The sequence below is a fragment of the Zonotrichia albicollis genome, chromosome 1 (assembly GCF_047830755.1).
Source record: "Zonotrichia albicollis isolate bZonAlb1 chromosome 1, bZonAlb1.hap1, whole genome shotgun sequence".
Classification (NCBI taxonomy): domain Eukaryota; kingdom Metazoa; phylum Chordata; class Aves; order Passeriformes; family Passerellidae; genus Zonotrichia; species Zonotrichia albicollis.
Window position 1 is genome coordinate 19,368,735 of NC_133819.1, and position 19,280 is coordinate 19,388,014.

The 19,280-nt window shown below is 38.2% G+C and overlaps 1 protein-coding gene across 3 annotated transcripts in view; it reads right to left on the reverse strand.

Moving 5' to 3' along the window:
* Positions 1-1,409: 1,409 nt before the first annotated feature.
* PLXDC2 (plexin domain containing 2) overlaps positions 1,410-19,280 on the reverse strand; it is a 258,860-nt gene continuing 240,989 nt past the window's right edge. For 2 of the 3 annotated variants that reach the window (XM_026795770.2, XM_026795772.2), the window contains 2 exons: positions 14,179-14,272; positions 1,410-8,056 (listed from right to left, as the gene is read on the reverse strand). In XM_026795770.2, coding sequence (XP_026651571.1) covers positions 7,992-8,056; positions 14,179-14,272 — 159 coding nt within the window. In that variant the 3' untranslated portion in view covers positions 1,410-7,991. The remainder of the gene's footprint in view (positions 8,057-14,178; positions 14,273-19,280) is intronic. The other variant, XM_005480311.4, reaches the window with a different exon arrangement.

The window sequence follows — 19,280 nt, forward strand, 5'->3', positions numbered from 1 at the left end:
TTCCATTACTTTCTTGCTCACGATTTCCTGTTCTCCAGGAAAGGGAAAAAAGTTTGGCTTTGCTTTGTGAATATGTGTTTGCACATTCTTTATTGCTCTTGATGCTCATCACAGGTACCCCAGCATCCTGCAGGAATGCTTTACGTCTCCTCACTCCTAAGGCACCTAGCAAGTTAAGGAACACCTTACTGTGTGATCCAGAGCTTTTTCACATCAGCTCCAGGCAAGAAAGTGTTTCCAGGGAAATGTATACCTAAATCTATACATTGGTGAACTGGATTCCTGAGGATGATGCTGATGAAAAATGACATAACATAACTGGGCAAGGGTGTCCTATGCCCTGTCTGTTACTCATAAAATAGCAGCATATGTCTAAAAATCCACATCTTGCTGATTGTGGGAATCTAGCATCTCTGATTTAACTGTAATTTGAGACAGACACAACCTGAAACTGCTTGCTACTTATACAATTTCCAATGACACCTCTAGACTGGAAAATTTACATCCTTAGGAAAATTTTTTGGTATCTGATCTTATATAAAAAATTGCAATCACTCAATTGCAAACTCCCCAGGTTTCTTGTCACGTCTGGTTCCCTCTAGGCAGAAATCTGCAGGCCAAGATAACTTCTGAGCACCTGTCACCTTTCACTGACACGCTCACCTGGCCTGCAAGTGGGGAGGACAGCATTCTGGGAAGAGATCTGTCAGGTCCTCACCTCAGGACGCAAAGCATGCTGCAGAGATACAGCGTGAGACCACTTGTGAAATCTTTTATGGTAACAGAGTGCTCTTGCTCTGAGAAAGCACTCAAAACTCAAAACACATGGTTGACAGCAACTGGAAGGAGTGGGTGAGGGTGAGGGCATGCAAGCTGTGTGTGTGGCTGCAGGAGACAAAGGCTGTGCTCATCCGACAGGGATGGCCTTGGGGACTGCTGAGGAGATCCTTGGCTCACACTCAGCACTGACAAGGCAGGGGCTGGCACAAGGTCAGGCTTTTAATGGAGAGTGCAAGTCTTAGCAAGGTGCCACTGCCTCTGCTTTCCAAGGATGAGTGGCACCTGCAGTCCTTCAAGCATCTCCTGCCCTGCCCTCATCCTGCCCACAGCCCATGTTGGAGAGGGGCTGTGGAGGGGTCAGGTCCCAGCTGGAAGTAATTCCATCTATTGATAGCACAGCTACACAGAGTCTGTTTTGCAGAGTTAGTTTTTTTCAATCACAATCTGTTTGTAAACCTAGACTGCCCCAGACTCATCTCTCCAGGAAGAGGATTCCTTCTGGAAACAGGTCATTATGAAAATGCCCACATATCCAAGAAAGGCATGCCATTTTCTTTTGGAAAGCTCCATCTTGCCACTAAAACAGTGGTGAAATCCTGACGTACTCATAGTGAAGTCAGAGCTGAAAATTTTTAAGGTGAAAAACTTTAATAAAAGACCACATTGATGATATTTAGTCAAATCTGACCCTCAGATTACAGTATGTTTTGCTACTTCTCAAAAAAAATTTAACAACTTTTATTGAAACTGAAAAAAAAAAGTCTAGTAATAAAACCAGCAGTCCAAAAAAGGTTAGTAATATTTCTTACTAGCAGCTTCCAGATGTCTGAGGAAATACTGTGCCACTCAAGCAGACAATAAACAAAATTTCTTTCGATCTAACATTAGCAATTAACAAAACAGTCTTTTTGTTTTTTGAGTCAGAGCTACACCAAAGGAAATAATGCAAAATGCATGGGAAGAGTTTAATTAATATCCCTAAACACCATAATCTTGAAGACCACAGAAACAACAGGCATATATATTAAATAATTGGGTAAAATTATCTGCTTAGTTAAATGGATGTAATTAAGAGTAATGTCTTGATGTCTATCTTTTAAAGTCTTTTCACTGCTTTAAAAAATACCTGGGACAAATTTTTCATTGAAGAGACCAGAATTTTTTTTGACCAAAATTTCTAAGCAAAAAGTTTCTGAGAGATTCAGCATTTAGCTTGCTAATTCATGTGGACAGAATCTAGTCAATAACAGGAAAATCTACTTTCAAATAGTTCTATTAACCCAGAACCCACATACAGAGGAAAAATCAAGTGGAGTTGTTTTTTCAGATAGAGGCCTATTTTGAGTGATACTAAAAGTGGTCATGATGACACATAAGTCAAAGCTTAAAGGAGTAAAAGAAAGTGAAGTAGTGAGAATGCAGAGTTAAGTCAGAGGTGAAGAACCAAAGGATAAAATGTAAGGCAGGACATAGGTATTGAAAAACCTTGGAAGAGAAAGAGAATTGTGTCAAAAAGTGTGGAATGTCCTCTGGAGTCATCATGAGACCCACTAAAATGAGTTGTTAATAGGAGAGCAACTATTCTGGTTGGGAAAGAACTGCATCAGGAGATGAGACTCTGTTCCTGTCAGAAAGATACTTTATTCTACTTGGCATGCTCAAGTGTTTTCTTCCCCATAAAAAATTAAAAAGTCAAGAAAATCACTTAAGATTTGACAATACACTGATAGTTTAAGGACAGCTTTAGATTTATGATATTGTTTCAATCAAGTCAAATCAGCTCACAGACTTGAATATTTTATCCATGCTCCAGCCGTAGGGATGCTGGCTGCTCTGATAAAATTAAATTGATTTGTTTCTCTCAGTTCCACACAAGCTACATCCTGCTTTGTCACATTTGGCTTCTGATAAAACACTACTGGCACACTGTTCCACCTCAAAATGCTGCCTGTGGCTCAGGCCTTTTTTCCCTAAGGAGTGACATAAACCATCCATGAGATGAAATATAGACTCATGCAGATTTAGACAGAAGCCAGTTGTTCCAATGACTTTTTTTTTAGTTTAAAATTACAGAGCTGGCATGAAGGAAGACCTCGTGTTTCCAGTCAGCGACACTGGCTCACAGTATCAATGCTCTCAAGACTGTACATAAGGTTTCTTGCTGTACCTTTAGAGCATCTGGGAATACTGAAATTCCTCCCCTTCTGCATTTTTCCCTTCTCATTCTCCTACTCCAAAAAAACCAAGACTCAAACCCAATGTACCATTATATCCACAAAGAAATTCATAGCAGGTATCATCAGTTCTTGAAATCTCTGTCTAAAACATGAGAATTAGGGTTAAGGCTACCCTGTTGGCCAGTAGCATTTATTTCTGCAGCTTTTTAGGCTTCAAGCAGTTCTCTGCAAGAAGGCAGAGGCACATATGTAAGGATTCCATTGGTCTTACTCTGAAAAACAGTGCATGCTGCTGGTTTTTACCTTCACTGGAGGTAACAAATTCCCCAAGATCAAAACTGTTGATCTGAGCCAAATTTGTGATCTATTCCAGTTCTGTTCCTCATGGCTAATATCGTGGACTTTGTGCAGCTGAGATATCTTCTGTGTGAATGTCAAATGTTGTCTTTATACAAAGCTTCATTGCTTAGCATCAGAAACCGCTAACACAGCCATTGCTTTCTCCACTGTATGGACTCAAGGCAAAAATTCCCTTTGATGATCTGTGAACTGAACCATGATCCAACATGGGCTACTCTGAATGCTCTAGTCACCCACCTACTTTGTGAAAATCTGCCAGCTCTTGACAACTGCTTGCAAAACCTTGTTTAGAGATCCTATACAAATGAAATGACGTGTGTTACAATTTACAGGTTCTTTTGCTTACCCAAGAAGTTCTCTAATAGAATATAGAAATATTCTCTTGTTTTCGTTGGAACTCTTTTCACTTTACAGAAAAGAATATCTCTCCCACACTCACTGGCAAACCATCTTCCTTTTCCATTGCTTCCACATTTGAATGGCAAACTAATGGCGTGACTACTCAGCTGTCTCAGGTACTCGTGTAGTGAGTTTTTTATGGTTTGAACTCTACTGAACAAGAAATATGATGAATTTTGCAAAGCCAAATATTCTGTTCAGCTTGTGCAAATTTAATTTGGTTTCCACAGTTTCTCAAAATACAGTGATGTATTATCTTTTCTCCCAGAATTCCAGCACACACATTAGTTGTAAAATGAGCTTGATCTGAAGCTAAATTATAATGTTGCATTGAAGTAGGTTGTTACTTACAAGACATCTATATCATTTGCAGCAGAGACTGTAGAGAATGAGAAGGGCAATTATAAGAAAAAAACCCCTTTAATATAGTGTTCTCTGGAAAATTGGCTCCCTTCACAAGAATGCTCAGAGCAGAAAAAAATCAGGGTGTATACATCCCTCAGGTCCAATGCAGATGGGTATGGAAGAAAAGTCCATGAAAAAAAGGTCTTCTGAAAATGCTTTTGATGGTATGCAACAAAGTGCAACAAAATTTGAGCACAGAGGAGAAAAATATGGAATAGCTTTTTCTTGTGAAAATCTGTGTTCTCTTATTCCAATACGTCATGGGATGGTGCACTGAGGAACACAGAAAGCAATTCAATAATCCCATCTTTATAATTGTGCACATATGAATGAAATTACAATTCCACTTCTTCAGAAGTTCCACAATTTCTTAATATATGAATACAACTTTACAAATGCTAGGGTCTTTTTTTTTCAGCAATTTCTGTATATCTCACACATAAAAATATATATATGTATATCTGATTTAATGTTTCATCTTAATGACATATGACAGCTACTTAGTAATGTGCCTTGAGTTCTCAGAATTAAAATTTTCCTATATCTCTGTGGAGGAGGATGAGCTGAAGCACAGCATTGAGAGTGTTAGGCATTATGAAACAATTGACACTAAAATGGAAAATAATAAGAAAAAAATGTGACAGATCTTGCAATAATTAAACAGCATTAGACAAATAAAATTATATGGAAGTTTAAGAGTTAAAATAACTGTTGGGATAAATGTCTGTAAACAAACATTTTTTCTGAGTAAGATTCAAATGAAGGACCATGGGGAATGCTAGTGAAACCACTGTTTCAGACACTTGGATGAAAATTTATGAATTGTTGAAAAACATTTCAGCTGGATTTCTTAGAGGGCTATATGACATTTTTTTGGTCTGGGGCAATTAAACCTGCTGCTTTATAAAAATATAAGAATAGGATTCTCAGTTAATCTCAATATTTTATCAGACCTCTAGATTAATGTTTGTATAATTTTTAATGTGGCAATTTTAATTATTAAAAAATTAGAAAACCAGATGGAATTACAAAACAGCAACAGATTACTTAATTAACTTTTGCCTATTGGGATAAATAGAACATACCACAGAATATATCAAAGCAGACACCAATGAGACACTATACATCCATTAGTATGCAGGAGGTTTTCTCTTCAGACAGCAGTTCTTATCAGACATAAGCATATGCCTATCCATCTTATTAAATAAACCCAGCAACTCCTCATGTTATGGTCCACAGCATATAACATCATGGCAAAAACCTGAAGAAGTACTCTATGATGCTCCCTGCAGACCATTGAAATCTCCTACTAAGTACATGAGGGGGAAAAAAATGAAAAAAATGATTGCTATCATTTTATGAAGCAGTATAACATGTAAGTTAGTCTGCAAATACTAACAAACATCCTTCAGCTGTGAAGGGGCCTTAAACAAAAAGTAATCAAAACATCAGATTTTAAAATTGTTAATATATTTGTCTAAGCATATCACAAATACTCTGTCAGCTCCATTGCATGTTATGTATTACATACCTGGGTAAAAATAGGAGTGAATCAGATGAAGAGAAGACCTGTAAACCCATAATAATATAAATCTTCTTTACTTATATGAAATATCCTTTGAACTTATTGCAGTACTATGTAGATTTTTGCAAATTCTTAGTATAATTTGCAAAGATGTTCTCTGAAATAAAAATTATTTCAAACAGGATTCCAGAAGCTCTACAATTGCTTCTTTTGGAAAGAACCCCAGCTGATGACTTCCAAGATTCCCAGAAAAACTGATGATAATTACTGCACACCAAATACGTTCCTACATGATGTGCACTGATACCTTTTTATTCAATAAAAATGTGTCACCATATATATGTGCATACATTTGGTTATTGCTATCAGAATTAAAAGCCTGCAATTTAAACCCAGCCTATTAGAAAAAGGGCTCAGCAGACCCACACAAATGGAAATGACTACTTGCCACAGGTTTTTAACCAGGCTTTGAAACAATGTGTTTGTTAGTACCTTCAGATTAATATCAGTTAGTTTTTGAACAGTTTCAATCTCATGCTAGATGATTCAAACCAGATGAAAATAAAAATGTGTTACCCAAAACAAAAGAATACAGAAAATACAGTATTGTAGTATTTACTGAACAAAATAACAAAAATCATGTTTGCTTTTTTTTTTTTAACAGCATTAAGTAATCAAATTTAGGCCATACAAGCATCAAGAAATGTAAGTAACTGTACTATTAAGGTGGTATCTACAACTTTTTTAAATGGCTCAAAATCCAAAACCACAAATGTTGTCTACCTCACTTAAAAATCATTCAAGTGCCTTGTACAGTATGTAAAAAATTGATAGTAAATGACTGCTATGAAACGTACATGCTGTACCTGAAATTTATATTTCAGTACCTCAGGCCCAGATCATCAAAGCATTTAGATTTCCACTCCTCAGGGAAGCTCTGGGTCTCTATGTATATTAACCCCTTCCCTGAAAGGAGTAACTGTTTTTGATGGTGTGAATTTATAGTGTTGGCTTTCCCTGTGCAGGGAGGGAAAGGGTCAATTTTACAGAAAGAATGGTTCCAATAGGCAGAAAGTTTATGGACTGCAACTACATGAACCACCTTCCCTACACAACATAAAAATATTCTAATATTAAGGATTATTTTACAACTCAGTGGAAATATGCAGTAATGCAATTCATTTCCTTTGTCTGGATGACAAAAATGCAGTCTTAACAGTCACAAGAACCCGCCTTGTGTTAGCTATAAAAAAAAATATATTTATATATATATTTATGCAACTACTATGTGCATTAAACAAAACCACTGTATGAATCAGCAGGGTTCAATAACACTTGTATCTGAATCTCTGGAAGGGGTGCATTGAAGTCTATGGTGCTTCTCAGTAAGGACTCACAATGAAATGGCAAAGAATAGAAACCCATTTATTTTAAATCTTATTTTTCTTACCCCATTGCCTAAGAAATGGTCCATAAGCTCTCTGGCAGCTAAAAGGATCTGTTGCCTTTACTTCAACCTACTGCTGAGAAATGAAAAATACACCTTAATACAAACCTGATAATTCACTTTTTAGGGAATGCTGAAATTGAAAATCAGCCAAACATCATTGTGAACTCCCATGAAATAATTCCACCATCATGAAAATTCTCTGCTGTCTTCAGTTCTTACCAATCTGTGTATCATGAGTTGTTTAGCAGCCTAGTAATCAGCAATGTACAAGAAACATGGTATTATTCCTGGAAAGCATTTACATTGTGACTCACTCAGGTTGGCAGGTCAATTTAGAATTGATAATTGTATTTCACATCTGCTTATATAAATGTTGGAAAAATCCTTTTCTTCTTCTTTACCTGTCTTAAGATACTTTTCTCAATCACACTGTGATCAATGCCCTTTGCACTGAAATGGTACAGATTTTTTCCTCAGTCTTGGAGATAACAGAAGAAGACTTGAACCAAAGGGCAACACCCTTGCGCACCAAAGCTTTATTATATTTCTGATTACTGTGCATCCCCACACCTAAAGCAAATAACACGGCACTTGTGCCATGGTTCTGATACTGTAGGTGTCCACTGACAAGTGTTCTGCATGAACCATTGTGTCTCAGTCCACTAACAAAAACTACTGTGCAGTAGTAACCTGGTATCTTAGATAGTTTTTCTTCTTGGACAAACTTTATCCAGAATCTTCTTTCTATCAGGCTACAGCAGCTTAGGGCTCCTTTTCTTTAAAGAGAGGCAAAATAAATGTCTTACACCTGTAGGCCAGTACTGGTGTTCTGTCCCAGAAATTTTAGCACTGCTCTGATACGATGAACCCTTCTTTTTCTCCCACTGGTTCCACCTCAGCATAGGCAGGATGTCCAGATCCTCTTCTGAATTTCATTGCTGGCCATCTGCTTGGACGTCGCTGCAACAGCAATAAAAAAAGAAACTTTTATGAGGGGTACTACAGTAAATTGTTAATAAAAAGATCTAACAATATCCTGCAATTTTGACCTCTCATACTAAACCACACTCCCTGTAGTTGTTGCAGGAATAGAAAGGCACAGTTCAGCAGCAGCAAAAGTCAGAGGAATTAATACCTCTTTCTAAATTTATGGGGGATGACTGTTCTCAAACACATAAACAATTACCACTACTCTTAGCAATGAAGAGGATGAAATAGCTCCTGTCTAAAATGGTTGATTATTGGATTTGTCACATAAAGAACTGTTGCTCCACTAACCTCTAGAGGATCTGTTCAATGCCCTTCCTTCCTAGTTCTGCAGAGAGATTTTCCAATATACTCTATGCCATGGGAAAATATGTGGCAGAGTTGACAGGAACTTTAATTTAAAAATTATTTAGGATAAAATTCTGGCACGCTTATGCAGGACTCACAAAATAATGACTTCCTATTTCAAGTGCCATAATTTCTACTTGAGTAGTTTACTTTGATGGTTCAAATAGAAGCAACATTTTTATTTAAACTCTTAAGAACTTTGGGTACAAGAGCTTTAAGAAGTCCTAACCAGTTTCCACTAGGATCTTGGGTGCCTGTTTTAAAAACAGCTAATAAGCAGAGAAAAGAAACAGTTATTTTCTAGGGTAGATTAAAAAAATTCCTGTATTGTTATGATATCTTTAGGGAGGAAAAGTGCTTTAAACAATCTGTATTTTCGCATGAATTAATGTCATGTAAGGCTCAGATTTTGGGTGACCACTCTGAGAATATGTCAAAGGGAATAGCTTTCAGGAAAATAGGGAAACTCCTTCATAGAGTCAGTGAGAAGAAAAATCTTTCCTAAAAAGTTTTTTCCCTATTGAAAATTTTATCTGCCAAATATACTGATTTATTTCTTTTTACTGACAAGAATTACAATCTGCTTGGAAGGAGGGCTAGAAATACAGAAATTTATATAGAAACATTGCAGGAAAATGAGAGGAGAATCAATGAAAACAAATTACAGCCTGTATTTTCATTGACAGCTCAAAAGCAAAATAATTTTACTTTATGACTTTTATTCTGAATATAAACACTGCATTTGATTTTCTGTTCCTATAATACCCCATTTTTATTTCCTTTCAATCACAAAGGGGACTTAATGCTGCTGAGGGGTGTTTTGGTGGGACAGCACAGCCACAGCCATATTTTGCTGGGACTCATGGTGCTGTTGGGCAGGACTCACTATAGAAATCTTGAGGTGTCACTGGATCTTGTTCCCAACAAGCCACACAGCTGACTGCAGGTTCAGAACAAAGTCTTCCTCAGTGACCATTTTCAGGAAGATACCTCATAAAAGCAACTGCTTCCTTTTCCTCCATTGCAGGATCAGGTTACTTTTGAGGTATTCAGAGCTAAATTCTGTTTGGCAGGTAATTTAAAATACCAGACTTTTCAGTGCAGCACCTTCCTACAAAATAGGAAGGCAGAACACTGTCTTCTTTAATGGATGTCTCTTCCTAACAAGAAAACTTGGTCTATTCAAACTTTGGAGAGTTTTTTCTACCCAAGCTTGATTCTGTGTGTTTTAAAAATTAAGAAGGACAGTTTGGTTACAGCTAAACAAAAAGGGTCATATTCTGTTCTCAGGCTCACTAAAGTAAATCAGGAATAATGCAATTAAATATAAAGGGTTTATTTCAGATTTACACTGGTACAAATGAGAAAGGAATTTGATGGAGAGGTCTCTAATGAAAAGGGAAAAGGAAAAACCACTGAAAAACTAGCAGGAAAGAATAACTAGAAATGGTATCAAATGGTGACACGTACGGATGAGCTGGATTTTAATATATTAACCTGCTTCCTAATTTGATTTTAAGGTTTACCTATGATTAGTTAGTACTTCATTGCTACATTGATGATAGATACTAAATTTACCATTTTATACTACTCTTTTTAATTGGCCTTTCCAGATGATTAGTTATGGAACAGATGTGTATCAGTTTTAATGATACAAGCCATCAGACATAAATATGACTTGTTTTTCCAGAAATAAACCCAAAGATTTGAAGGTCATCTTCTAATATTGCAGTTACAGTTTTCTGCAGTTTCTTGTCATGTCTGAGGTGAGATTTTCCCTTTATAGTGATTGTTTAATTTCAGCTTCATTATGTGCATGTTGACAGTTTTAAAAGAGAGCATTGACAAACTATCAACTCATTGCCTTATGTAACCCCTTAAAAGCTGTAAAAATATTTCAGCTTTAACTGAAAAAAAAACCAAAAGTAACTTGATACATGTTGGGAGATACACAGTTCCTTCATTTGCTGAAGCAGCTCAGGAAATAATACATTCTTTTTTCTCTGTGATGACTATTAAAAAAACAGAAAAAAACCCTACCCCCAAACAAACCAACCAAACAAAACGCACCAAAAAACCCCACCGAACCCAAATCAAACACAGAGAAAGCAAGCTGGGTACTTAACTAACTAATTCCCAACTTTAGCAGGAAAAATTATGTTTCTTCATCTGGAATCAGAATACTTAAAGGAAATCCTCTGAGCTGTGGCTGGAGACTTGTAACTCCTTCTTCCTTTCTGGGTATTACAAAGCAGGGAAAACAGGACTAATATTTTTTTTAATTTCTTGAAGCTTCCTTGAGTTCACTATTTTAAGCAATGTAGTTGAGAGAAAAGCACTTGTGACCCTACATGACCAGGATGAAGAAGAAATATGTTGAGATGCAGGAAAATAACTTATGAGATATATTTAAAAAGTTAGTTCCTATTGAAGATCAGTAAGATAAAAGGAAAAAAATCCAGCAGTTGGACAATCCATGGAAAGTGAGGTCTACCTTTCATTTTCCTACATTATGTCTGTCTACACCATTGCTGGTGGCTGTGCAGGATATTTGACTTCCTGCAGCAATACAAAGACTAAAATAAGTATATTTATATCCGTCTTGCAGAAGAGACAGAATTTATACCATTTTACTTACTTCTGAGGGAAAACCAGAGAGGATTCTGCCTATTAAAACTAAAGGGTAGAAGCTGAAGAAGCTTCTCACTCTCGTTGCAAGGAAAGATCTCCAAGTGTATTCTTCTTTTTGATCACTTTCCTCTTTTGACATCTTTCAATATCAGGGATTTTTGAGTCTTATAGGTCCTTGCTTATCCATGAAAATCATATGATTTCACTTAGATGTTTAATAAAAGGGTTTCATACATATATGAGAGCAGTTAATTGAATATAGTCTAAATAAAACTCAGTTGTTATGATATGAACATGGTTTCTAGTGTTACAGTTGATGAATTTTTTAAGGTTGCTAGGTGTAGACCATCTTATTTCCTGTGAACAGTAACCAACCCTACAAGATCAGTTACAGGAGGATGGACAGTTGTGTAAAGTTGTGTTGAAATACTGGTATCTGAAGATTGATGCCCTGCTTCTGGGAGTTTTTGGTGCTAATATTATATCTAAAATTTATGTAATTTAACACTTTTCTTCTGAGATGTTAATTTATCAAAAGCAATTGCAATAATGTATATTTTGTTAGCTGCAGCAATTTTAAGCTTTTACATTTCCTTTCATACATCTGTGTAAAGATGAGTTTCTACCAGTAATGGACCAAAGGAACTTGGCAACAGGTATTACATATTTGATATTTTTACATCCTAGCCTGTATTATCATCCTTAGTCTATATTTCCCTGAATACACAAAAATGGAATGAGAACAATTCTGTACAGAAGACAGTGAAGGAAAACAGTAATGAAATATTTGTCCCTCTGTCATGTCCTCAACCCTGTCATACACATTTTGTTCCAAAATATTTCTAAAACACTATCAAAAGTTTCTTTGTATCTTTCAACCAGCATAAAAGCCCGGAGTGCTTCTGCACGCATCAGCTCTTCATTCCTATTCAGCAGTAAACTTGAACTGTGGATTTCATCAAGACATGCACACTCTTTCTAAAACTGAATTTACTGAGTATAAATACTGAGTATACTGAGTACAAATACTTGACATAACATGAGAAGGTCAATCTTTCAAAGTCTTGACTCTCCAGAGCTCCCTAGTAAACTTGATTTACCACTAAACTACACAAAAGCTGAAATTATTGTGTACCTTTTAGACTGAATGCTCTGGTACAACTTTGTCTCCTCTATGTATTGATTTTTTCTATATTTTAATCTTTCAAACTTCCACAGGGCTGGTTCACTGTGTCTACTGAAGGGCTGCATCTTACATTGCCACTAATGTCAAATTCTTTGTCTAATTCAGGAGTATAGGCACATTTAGATCTATTTAAAAGCTGTACTCTTTAATCACACTTTGTCAAGAAGGCCAATTTAATTCTGACTATATGGAAATATGCAAATATGGACTAATCAAAATTCTGGATTTATGATCAAAACTTCAGAAAAACTGTTATGACTTACAAAAATAGATTAAGAAAAAGGGAACAAAACTATAGTAAGGTCTTACTAAATCACTAAATGATTATATGTTAATCTGATATTATTCAAGACTCAGTCCAAGTACCTGTCCAGTGTTAATCTGCCTCAGTATTCAGGGCTTTGGTTTCTTGAGAGAAGTAAAGATCTTTCTGTTACCAATTACCTTGACCATAACATGTACTTTTGTGCTCGAAGTTACCTGAAATTTGTGCATGAGTCTTTAATGTCTTATAGAAACACCCAATTCATTTGACAAATCACAGTCAGAAGTGGATGAAGCTATGAATATCTGAAACTGTACTTCTGATATATATTCCCAGGAATAAGAAAAGAACAATTGTCTGACACCATGTTAAATTCATATTTTGAAGTAACTGTTTTCAAATAAGAACTGCTTCAGACTTAAGATTTAGCAGAGTCATTTACAGGCTTCATTTATTTTTCCTTTTGATAGAAGTACTTGTTTAATGTATCTTTTTGTGATTTAAACCATCTTTCTATAACGTTTTTTGCAGTCTTATGTTCATCTGAGGAGCTGGCTGCTGAAGGACAAAAACCAGAATGCCTCCTTCCTCTACACCTTTGACTTTTATTGTCAGTGTTGATTATTTATTTTAGTGCTTCTCCCTTGTGGTCGATTTAGGTTTCCCTTGCTGAACTGCTGGTTCCTGCTGAGCAGGATAAGCTTTGGAAAAATAACTTTACTATCAGTACTAGGCAATGACAGTGAGATCAATGACAATACTCCAAACGCCAGGACTTCAAAAGAAGAGGAGAAAAATGATACCTGTTCTCTTCTTTTAATCATCATCTTCATGAAACGCAATTCAGCCTAAACATCTGGACAAAAACTACTTGATGACCATGTTAAGCCTATTTCAAACTAAAAGCATAATCCCCTGTAAAAACAATGGGCTATATCCCAGAAGAAAACAGCAAATCTGTGTGAGCTCCATTAGCTGACTTAGCTGATGATCTCATTCTTTTTACAAAAACCCTTTTTTTTTCCTAATCTGTCTCCTATTTACTTCTTGTTTGTTCGAAGACATACACTGCATTTGTGACATGAATACAGAAACCTAGAAATGGTACATGGAAAACATGGCTGGATGTTAAATCTGGCTCTTATTTGTGGCGTTCTGTTACAAGCAGAGAAGTAAAATGGTGACCCAGGAATGTCCATTTATTTCCTGAGCTCTGAAATACCAAGAACTTCAACATTTTAACTATTTTCTCATATTATTTCCTTCTGCTAAGCAGATAGGGGGATGAGCAGAAGATCAAAATCTGAAGGAAATCTGCTGCCAGATGTGTGTGCCCGTGAATGCTTTCAGATAAAATCCCTTATACAGCCCATCATTTTAAAAACCTCACCAATAATTAGTGTTTTCTCAGACCACCCCAGCTAGGGCTCAGTATTTAGAAATCATCCTCAGTTCATGCTAAGAGTCTACATACTGTCAGCTTGAAGTGAGGCAGAGTTAAATGACAGGAATGCAGATCTTTTCATGCTGGTAGGTCTTTATGCTAAAAATCAGTCACAACTTATTTAATTTACTAGCAAATACATAATTTTAGTTAAATCAAGGACATAATTTAAGTTGAATCAAGAGGAGTCAAGGTGCATTTTCCATGCTCTGATCACATACTATTATGTGTTTGCTGAAGATCTGCAGCTGTTTCTTCCTCCCTCGTGTTTTTCCTGAAGGTCACTCCTTGGCTCGATAGCACCAGCTCAACTCTCTGTGTGACCATTGAAACAGATTCGTGAAATTATCCATCTTAAACACCCAAGATGATGTAAAACAAACAACAAAAAATGACATAGGTTTGTGCACGTGTGTGATGTAAGTGTACATGTATGTTTCTAAGCAGCTGAACCAGCAAAATAAAGCTCTGACATACCTCCAAGGAGGCTGAGAACATGAAGGCAAAAGATATGACCTTCAAAATAGGATCTTAACTCAAAAGAATGTTAATTTTTAACCACATACACCCATACTGCTCTTCAGTGTGTGACATATTAACTACTACATACACAGCCACTATTGCATAAGCTCTGAATTTATTAATATTCTTCGAGCTTCAGAGTCCACATATGTTAGCAAGTTTTGTAACTATAAGGTGAATACAGGAGAAAGGCTCTTTTGCCTGAGGTTAAGAAGGCCTAATTTGAAATGTCATTTTAGACTTCTTAAAATCCTTTGCCCCCAGAGAATCACCAAAGTAAAATTTTATTCATCTCTTGTCAAGCCTCCTGTAGTCACGCTTGACGATGTATCATTGTGTCCATCTGGGAAGAGTCATCCCAGTGTTTCATTCCTTACCTTCATATCACAGAATCACAGAATCTGCTGAGTTGGAAGGGACCCACTAGGGCCCTCGAGTCCGACTCCCAGAGTTGCACAGCACCATCCCCAAGAGTCCCACCCTGTGCCTGTGAGTATTGCCAAATGCTCCTTGGGCTGTCAGGCTGGTGCTGTGACCACTGTGCTGGCAAGCTGTTCCAGTGCTCAGCCACCCTCTGGGGGAAGAACCTTTTCCAACCTAAATCTCACCTGGCACAACCTCGGGCCATTCCATCAGGTCCTGTCACTGGTCATGACAGAGAAGAGATCAGTGCCTGACCCACCTCTTCCCCTCAAAAGGAAGTTGTAGATTGCCATGAGGTCTCCCCTCAATCTCCTCCAGGCTGAACAGACCAAGTCACCTCAGCCACCACATTTGTTACCCTCCTTTGGACTCTCTCTAATAAATATTTTTCTTATATTGTGGCACCTAGAACCACGCCCAGCACTTGAGGTGAGGCTGCCCCAATGCAGAGCAGAGCAGAGCAGAGCAGAGCAGAGCAGGACAATCCCTCCCTCGCCCTGCTGGCCATGCTGTGCCTGATGCCCCCCAGGACAGGGCTAGCCCTCCTGGCTGCCAGGGCACTGCTGGCTCAGGTTCAGCTTGCCATGGACCAGAACCCCCAGGTCCCTTTCCACGGCTCTGCTCTCCAGCATCTCATTCCCCAGTCTGTCTGTACACCCAGGGCTGCCCCATCCCAGGTGCAGAATCCAGCACTTTCCCATGCTGAGCTTCAATGGTTGGTGATTGCCCAGCCCTCTGATTTGCTGAGGTCTCTTCAGGGCCCTTCTGCCTTTGAGGGAGTGAACAGCTCCTGCCAGTTTTGTATCATTTGTGAACTTGCTTAGTGTCCCTTCCAGTCCTGGTCCAAGTCACTGATGAAGCTGTTGAAGAGCACAGGGCCGAGGATGGAGCCCTGTGGAACCCCGCTAGTGACAGGTCACCAGTCTGATGTCACTCCATGCTCTGTAACCCTCTGTGCCTGAGCCATGAGCCAGCTGCTCACCCATCACAGTTTATCCAGCTGTGAGCTGGACATCTTGTGCAGAAGGGCTCTGTGAGAGACAGCATTGAAAGCATTACTGAAATCCAAAAATCTCATTACATCAACTGGTTCCCCTTGATCAGCCCCATGGGTTACCTTGTCACAAAAGGAAATCAGGTTGTATAAGCAGGACTTTCCTCTCATGAAGCTGTGCTGGCTGTGACCAGTGAGTGTGTTTGCTTTAAAGTGTTTTTCCATACCTGCCAGAATAAACTTCTCCATAACTTTACCAGGCATGGAAGTGAGACTCACAGGTCTTTAGCTCATGGGGTCTTCCTTCTTGCCTTTCTTGAAAGTTCAGACAGCTTACACTAGCTTCCAGTCAGCTGGGACTTCTCCATATTCCCAAGACTGCTCAAAAATCATTGAGAGAGTTTCTGTGATGACATCATCCAGCTCTTTGAGGATTCCTGAATGAATCCCACCAGGCCCCGTAGATTTTTAGGGATCCACCCAGAGCAGCAGCTCCTGCACATTTCAGGGTTGACTGGGAGTTGATCATTCTTGCAGTCATGGCTCTCCAGCTCAGCGCACCCTTGGTCCATCATCCTTGTTGAAGATAGAGGCAAAGAATGTGTTAAACACCTCTGCCTTGTCTCTGTCCCTATTTGTGAGGAGACCATCTTCATCCCGTAATGGAACAATGTTGTTTTTAATATTAACATACTTGAAAAAACTCTTTTTATGGTCCCCCACAGCTCTGCTCTACTGAGCTTTGGCCATATGAATTTTCTCCCTACAGTGGCCAGCAGTGGCTTTGTGTGTTTCCCATGTCATGTGGCCTTGATTCCACTGGGCATACATCTTCCTTATCATCCTTATTTTCAAGAGAAGAGTCCTGTCAACCAAGATGGCCTTCTGCCACAAATGCATGAGTTCTGACATTTGGGAATTGCCTGCTCCTGTGCCCTTAGGAGGTGATGTTTAAAAAGTGACCAGCACTGATAGACTGCAGCACCTGCAAAAGCTTTTTCCCAAGCTTTTTTTCCCAAGCTTTTTTAACTCCCTGAGTAGTCTGTAGTCTGCTCTCCTCAGGCCCAGAGTTGAGGTTTTTGCATTTTTCTTTCTGTTAACAGAGACTTTAAACTTGATCTCTTCTTGGTCACTGTGGCCAAAATGGCTTCCAATCTCCACTTGCTCACAAGATCAACTCTGTTGACAGTCAGGAGATCAAGAACATCTTTCCAAGCCTGTTCCATAAAGTTGTCATTCAGGTTTTTAGGAATCTTCTGGCCTGGGTTGTACCAGCTGTGTGATGTTCCCAGTTAATTTCAGGCAAGTTGAAGTCTCCCATAAGGACAAGGGCAGTTGACTTGGAAGAGTCCCTTAATTCCTCAAAGAATAATTCATCATTGTCCTGTGCAGGAGGTCTGCAGTGGACTCCCACAATGGCATCTGCATTATTTGTTTGTCTCTTGATTCTTACCCAGAGGCTCTCAGCTGTGCCATTGGCAGCTCTGAGCTCCATACATTCTGCCCCTTCTATTCCATAGAGTGCCACCCCTGCAGCTCTCCTGCCCTGCTTGTCCCTCCTGAAGAGCCTGGAACCATCCAACAGGGCACTCCAGGCACAGGATCCGTCCCACCAGGTTTCATTCCTCAGCTGTGGCCAGATCATATTGCCTTTGATTCCCAATGGCAGAGCACTGTGATGACAGCTGAGGTAAACTTCAAGCCTCAAAAGGACTTTGGATCACAATATAAGGAAGGAAGGGAAGAAAACCACAAAGTATGCAAGTGTAAACTTGTGTCCTGCAAACCTTCTGTCCACTGATAGTTGGGTACAAGCATGCAAAAGACAACTGAATAAAAAGTAATCAGACTTAAACCTAATTTTTTAATTTGCTAAATGTTCCCTGGACATTAATTGCTGTCAACACCCAAGTTAAAGCAGTCATGTAAATAATTAGAGATTAAAAATACAGAAAAAAGAAAGAACACGAGGGGAAAAAAAAGGGAAGAATTAACATATAAAACTAAAGCTTCAATTTAGCCCACAGCTCATTGAAATCTGAGCAAATCCATCTGGCTGAGCTGGGAATTTCTTTACTCCTCTTTACACTGAGCACTGGGCCTCTAGCTCACATACGCTGTGATTGTATCACAGACATGCAATCCATGACATTCAGGTCATCATGACTGGATTCTTGGCCATCAAACCTCACATCCTGAATACAAGTATTCTACACAAATTAGTAAATCAATCATTCACTTTTTCATTGTGCTATAGCTAGTGTGTAGTGATATATGTTATAGCTAGATTTCTGACATAAACTTCGTTGAGAAAGTAATGAAAAGCATTATTTGACATGTATACTACTTTACAAAAATCAGTCCAAATCAGCTCAGAGTACAGTCAAGAGGCACAGGATTCCTCAAGTTAAGAGTATGTAAAGTGATTAAAGAGAGGAAACCATTGGCAACTAAGTAAAATTCAACGGAGAGGAAATACTGCAAGGTTAATGATAAGTAAATAAAAAATCAAGGCTGCAACATCTCTTCTGTCACTCTGCAAGCTAATCTTTTGTCAATATTTACTCTTAGCTCTTAGGAAGAGCCTGCATTCATTGGAACTTTGACTGAAGCTCCCTTGACTTTAAAAGCTGATAATTCGTTCTGTCTTTGGGCCGCTAGAGAAGTGTCCAACCTAAACAATGAAACACATATTGAACAGTGTAGAGGCTGGAAGAAACAGGAAAACAGAGCATTTTGATTTGAATCTTCTACACAGTTAACAAAATGTGGAAAATTTTTGAAAATGCATTGAATTGTTTAGATGGTATTTTAAAATTGCGCACTAGCATAGGCAAATTGAATATCACTGGCATTTAAGACTTCTCACACTCTTTGTTCAAAATAGCTATCTATCTTTATTCCTGATGGAGCTGCACATGTGTGTTTTGCTCAACAGGCATGAACAAAAACCCCTAGAGAAGCATTTTCGTCAGACTTTTACCTTTTAAAAGGTAAAAAAATTAATAGAATAATATCACTATGTTCTAAGACAATAGCTTTTGTAGTAAATGGTATTTTTCTTGGCTTTTCTGTATTGTTTATTTAAACCAACTATCCTGAACTCAGGATATCATTTAATGGTGTTCAGAGGTGCCACAAGAGATTGCCTTTATCAGTGCAAGAGTAAGCAGCACAGTCAAAGTCTGGGCGTATTTATTCTTATCTGGAGAGCTCACTTCATGACAAACATGAGTTGGATTTGAGATGAGCTTTGTGAGAACCTGGGAGAGGAGGTAAGTGAATACTGGGTGATATCTGCAGAGAACACAAGGAAGAAAGAGACTTAAATCCTCAGATACAGGATCAGTTTATTACACTGTTCTTTATTCAGTAACCACTCAT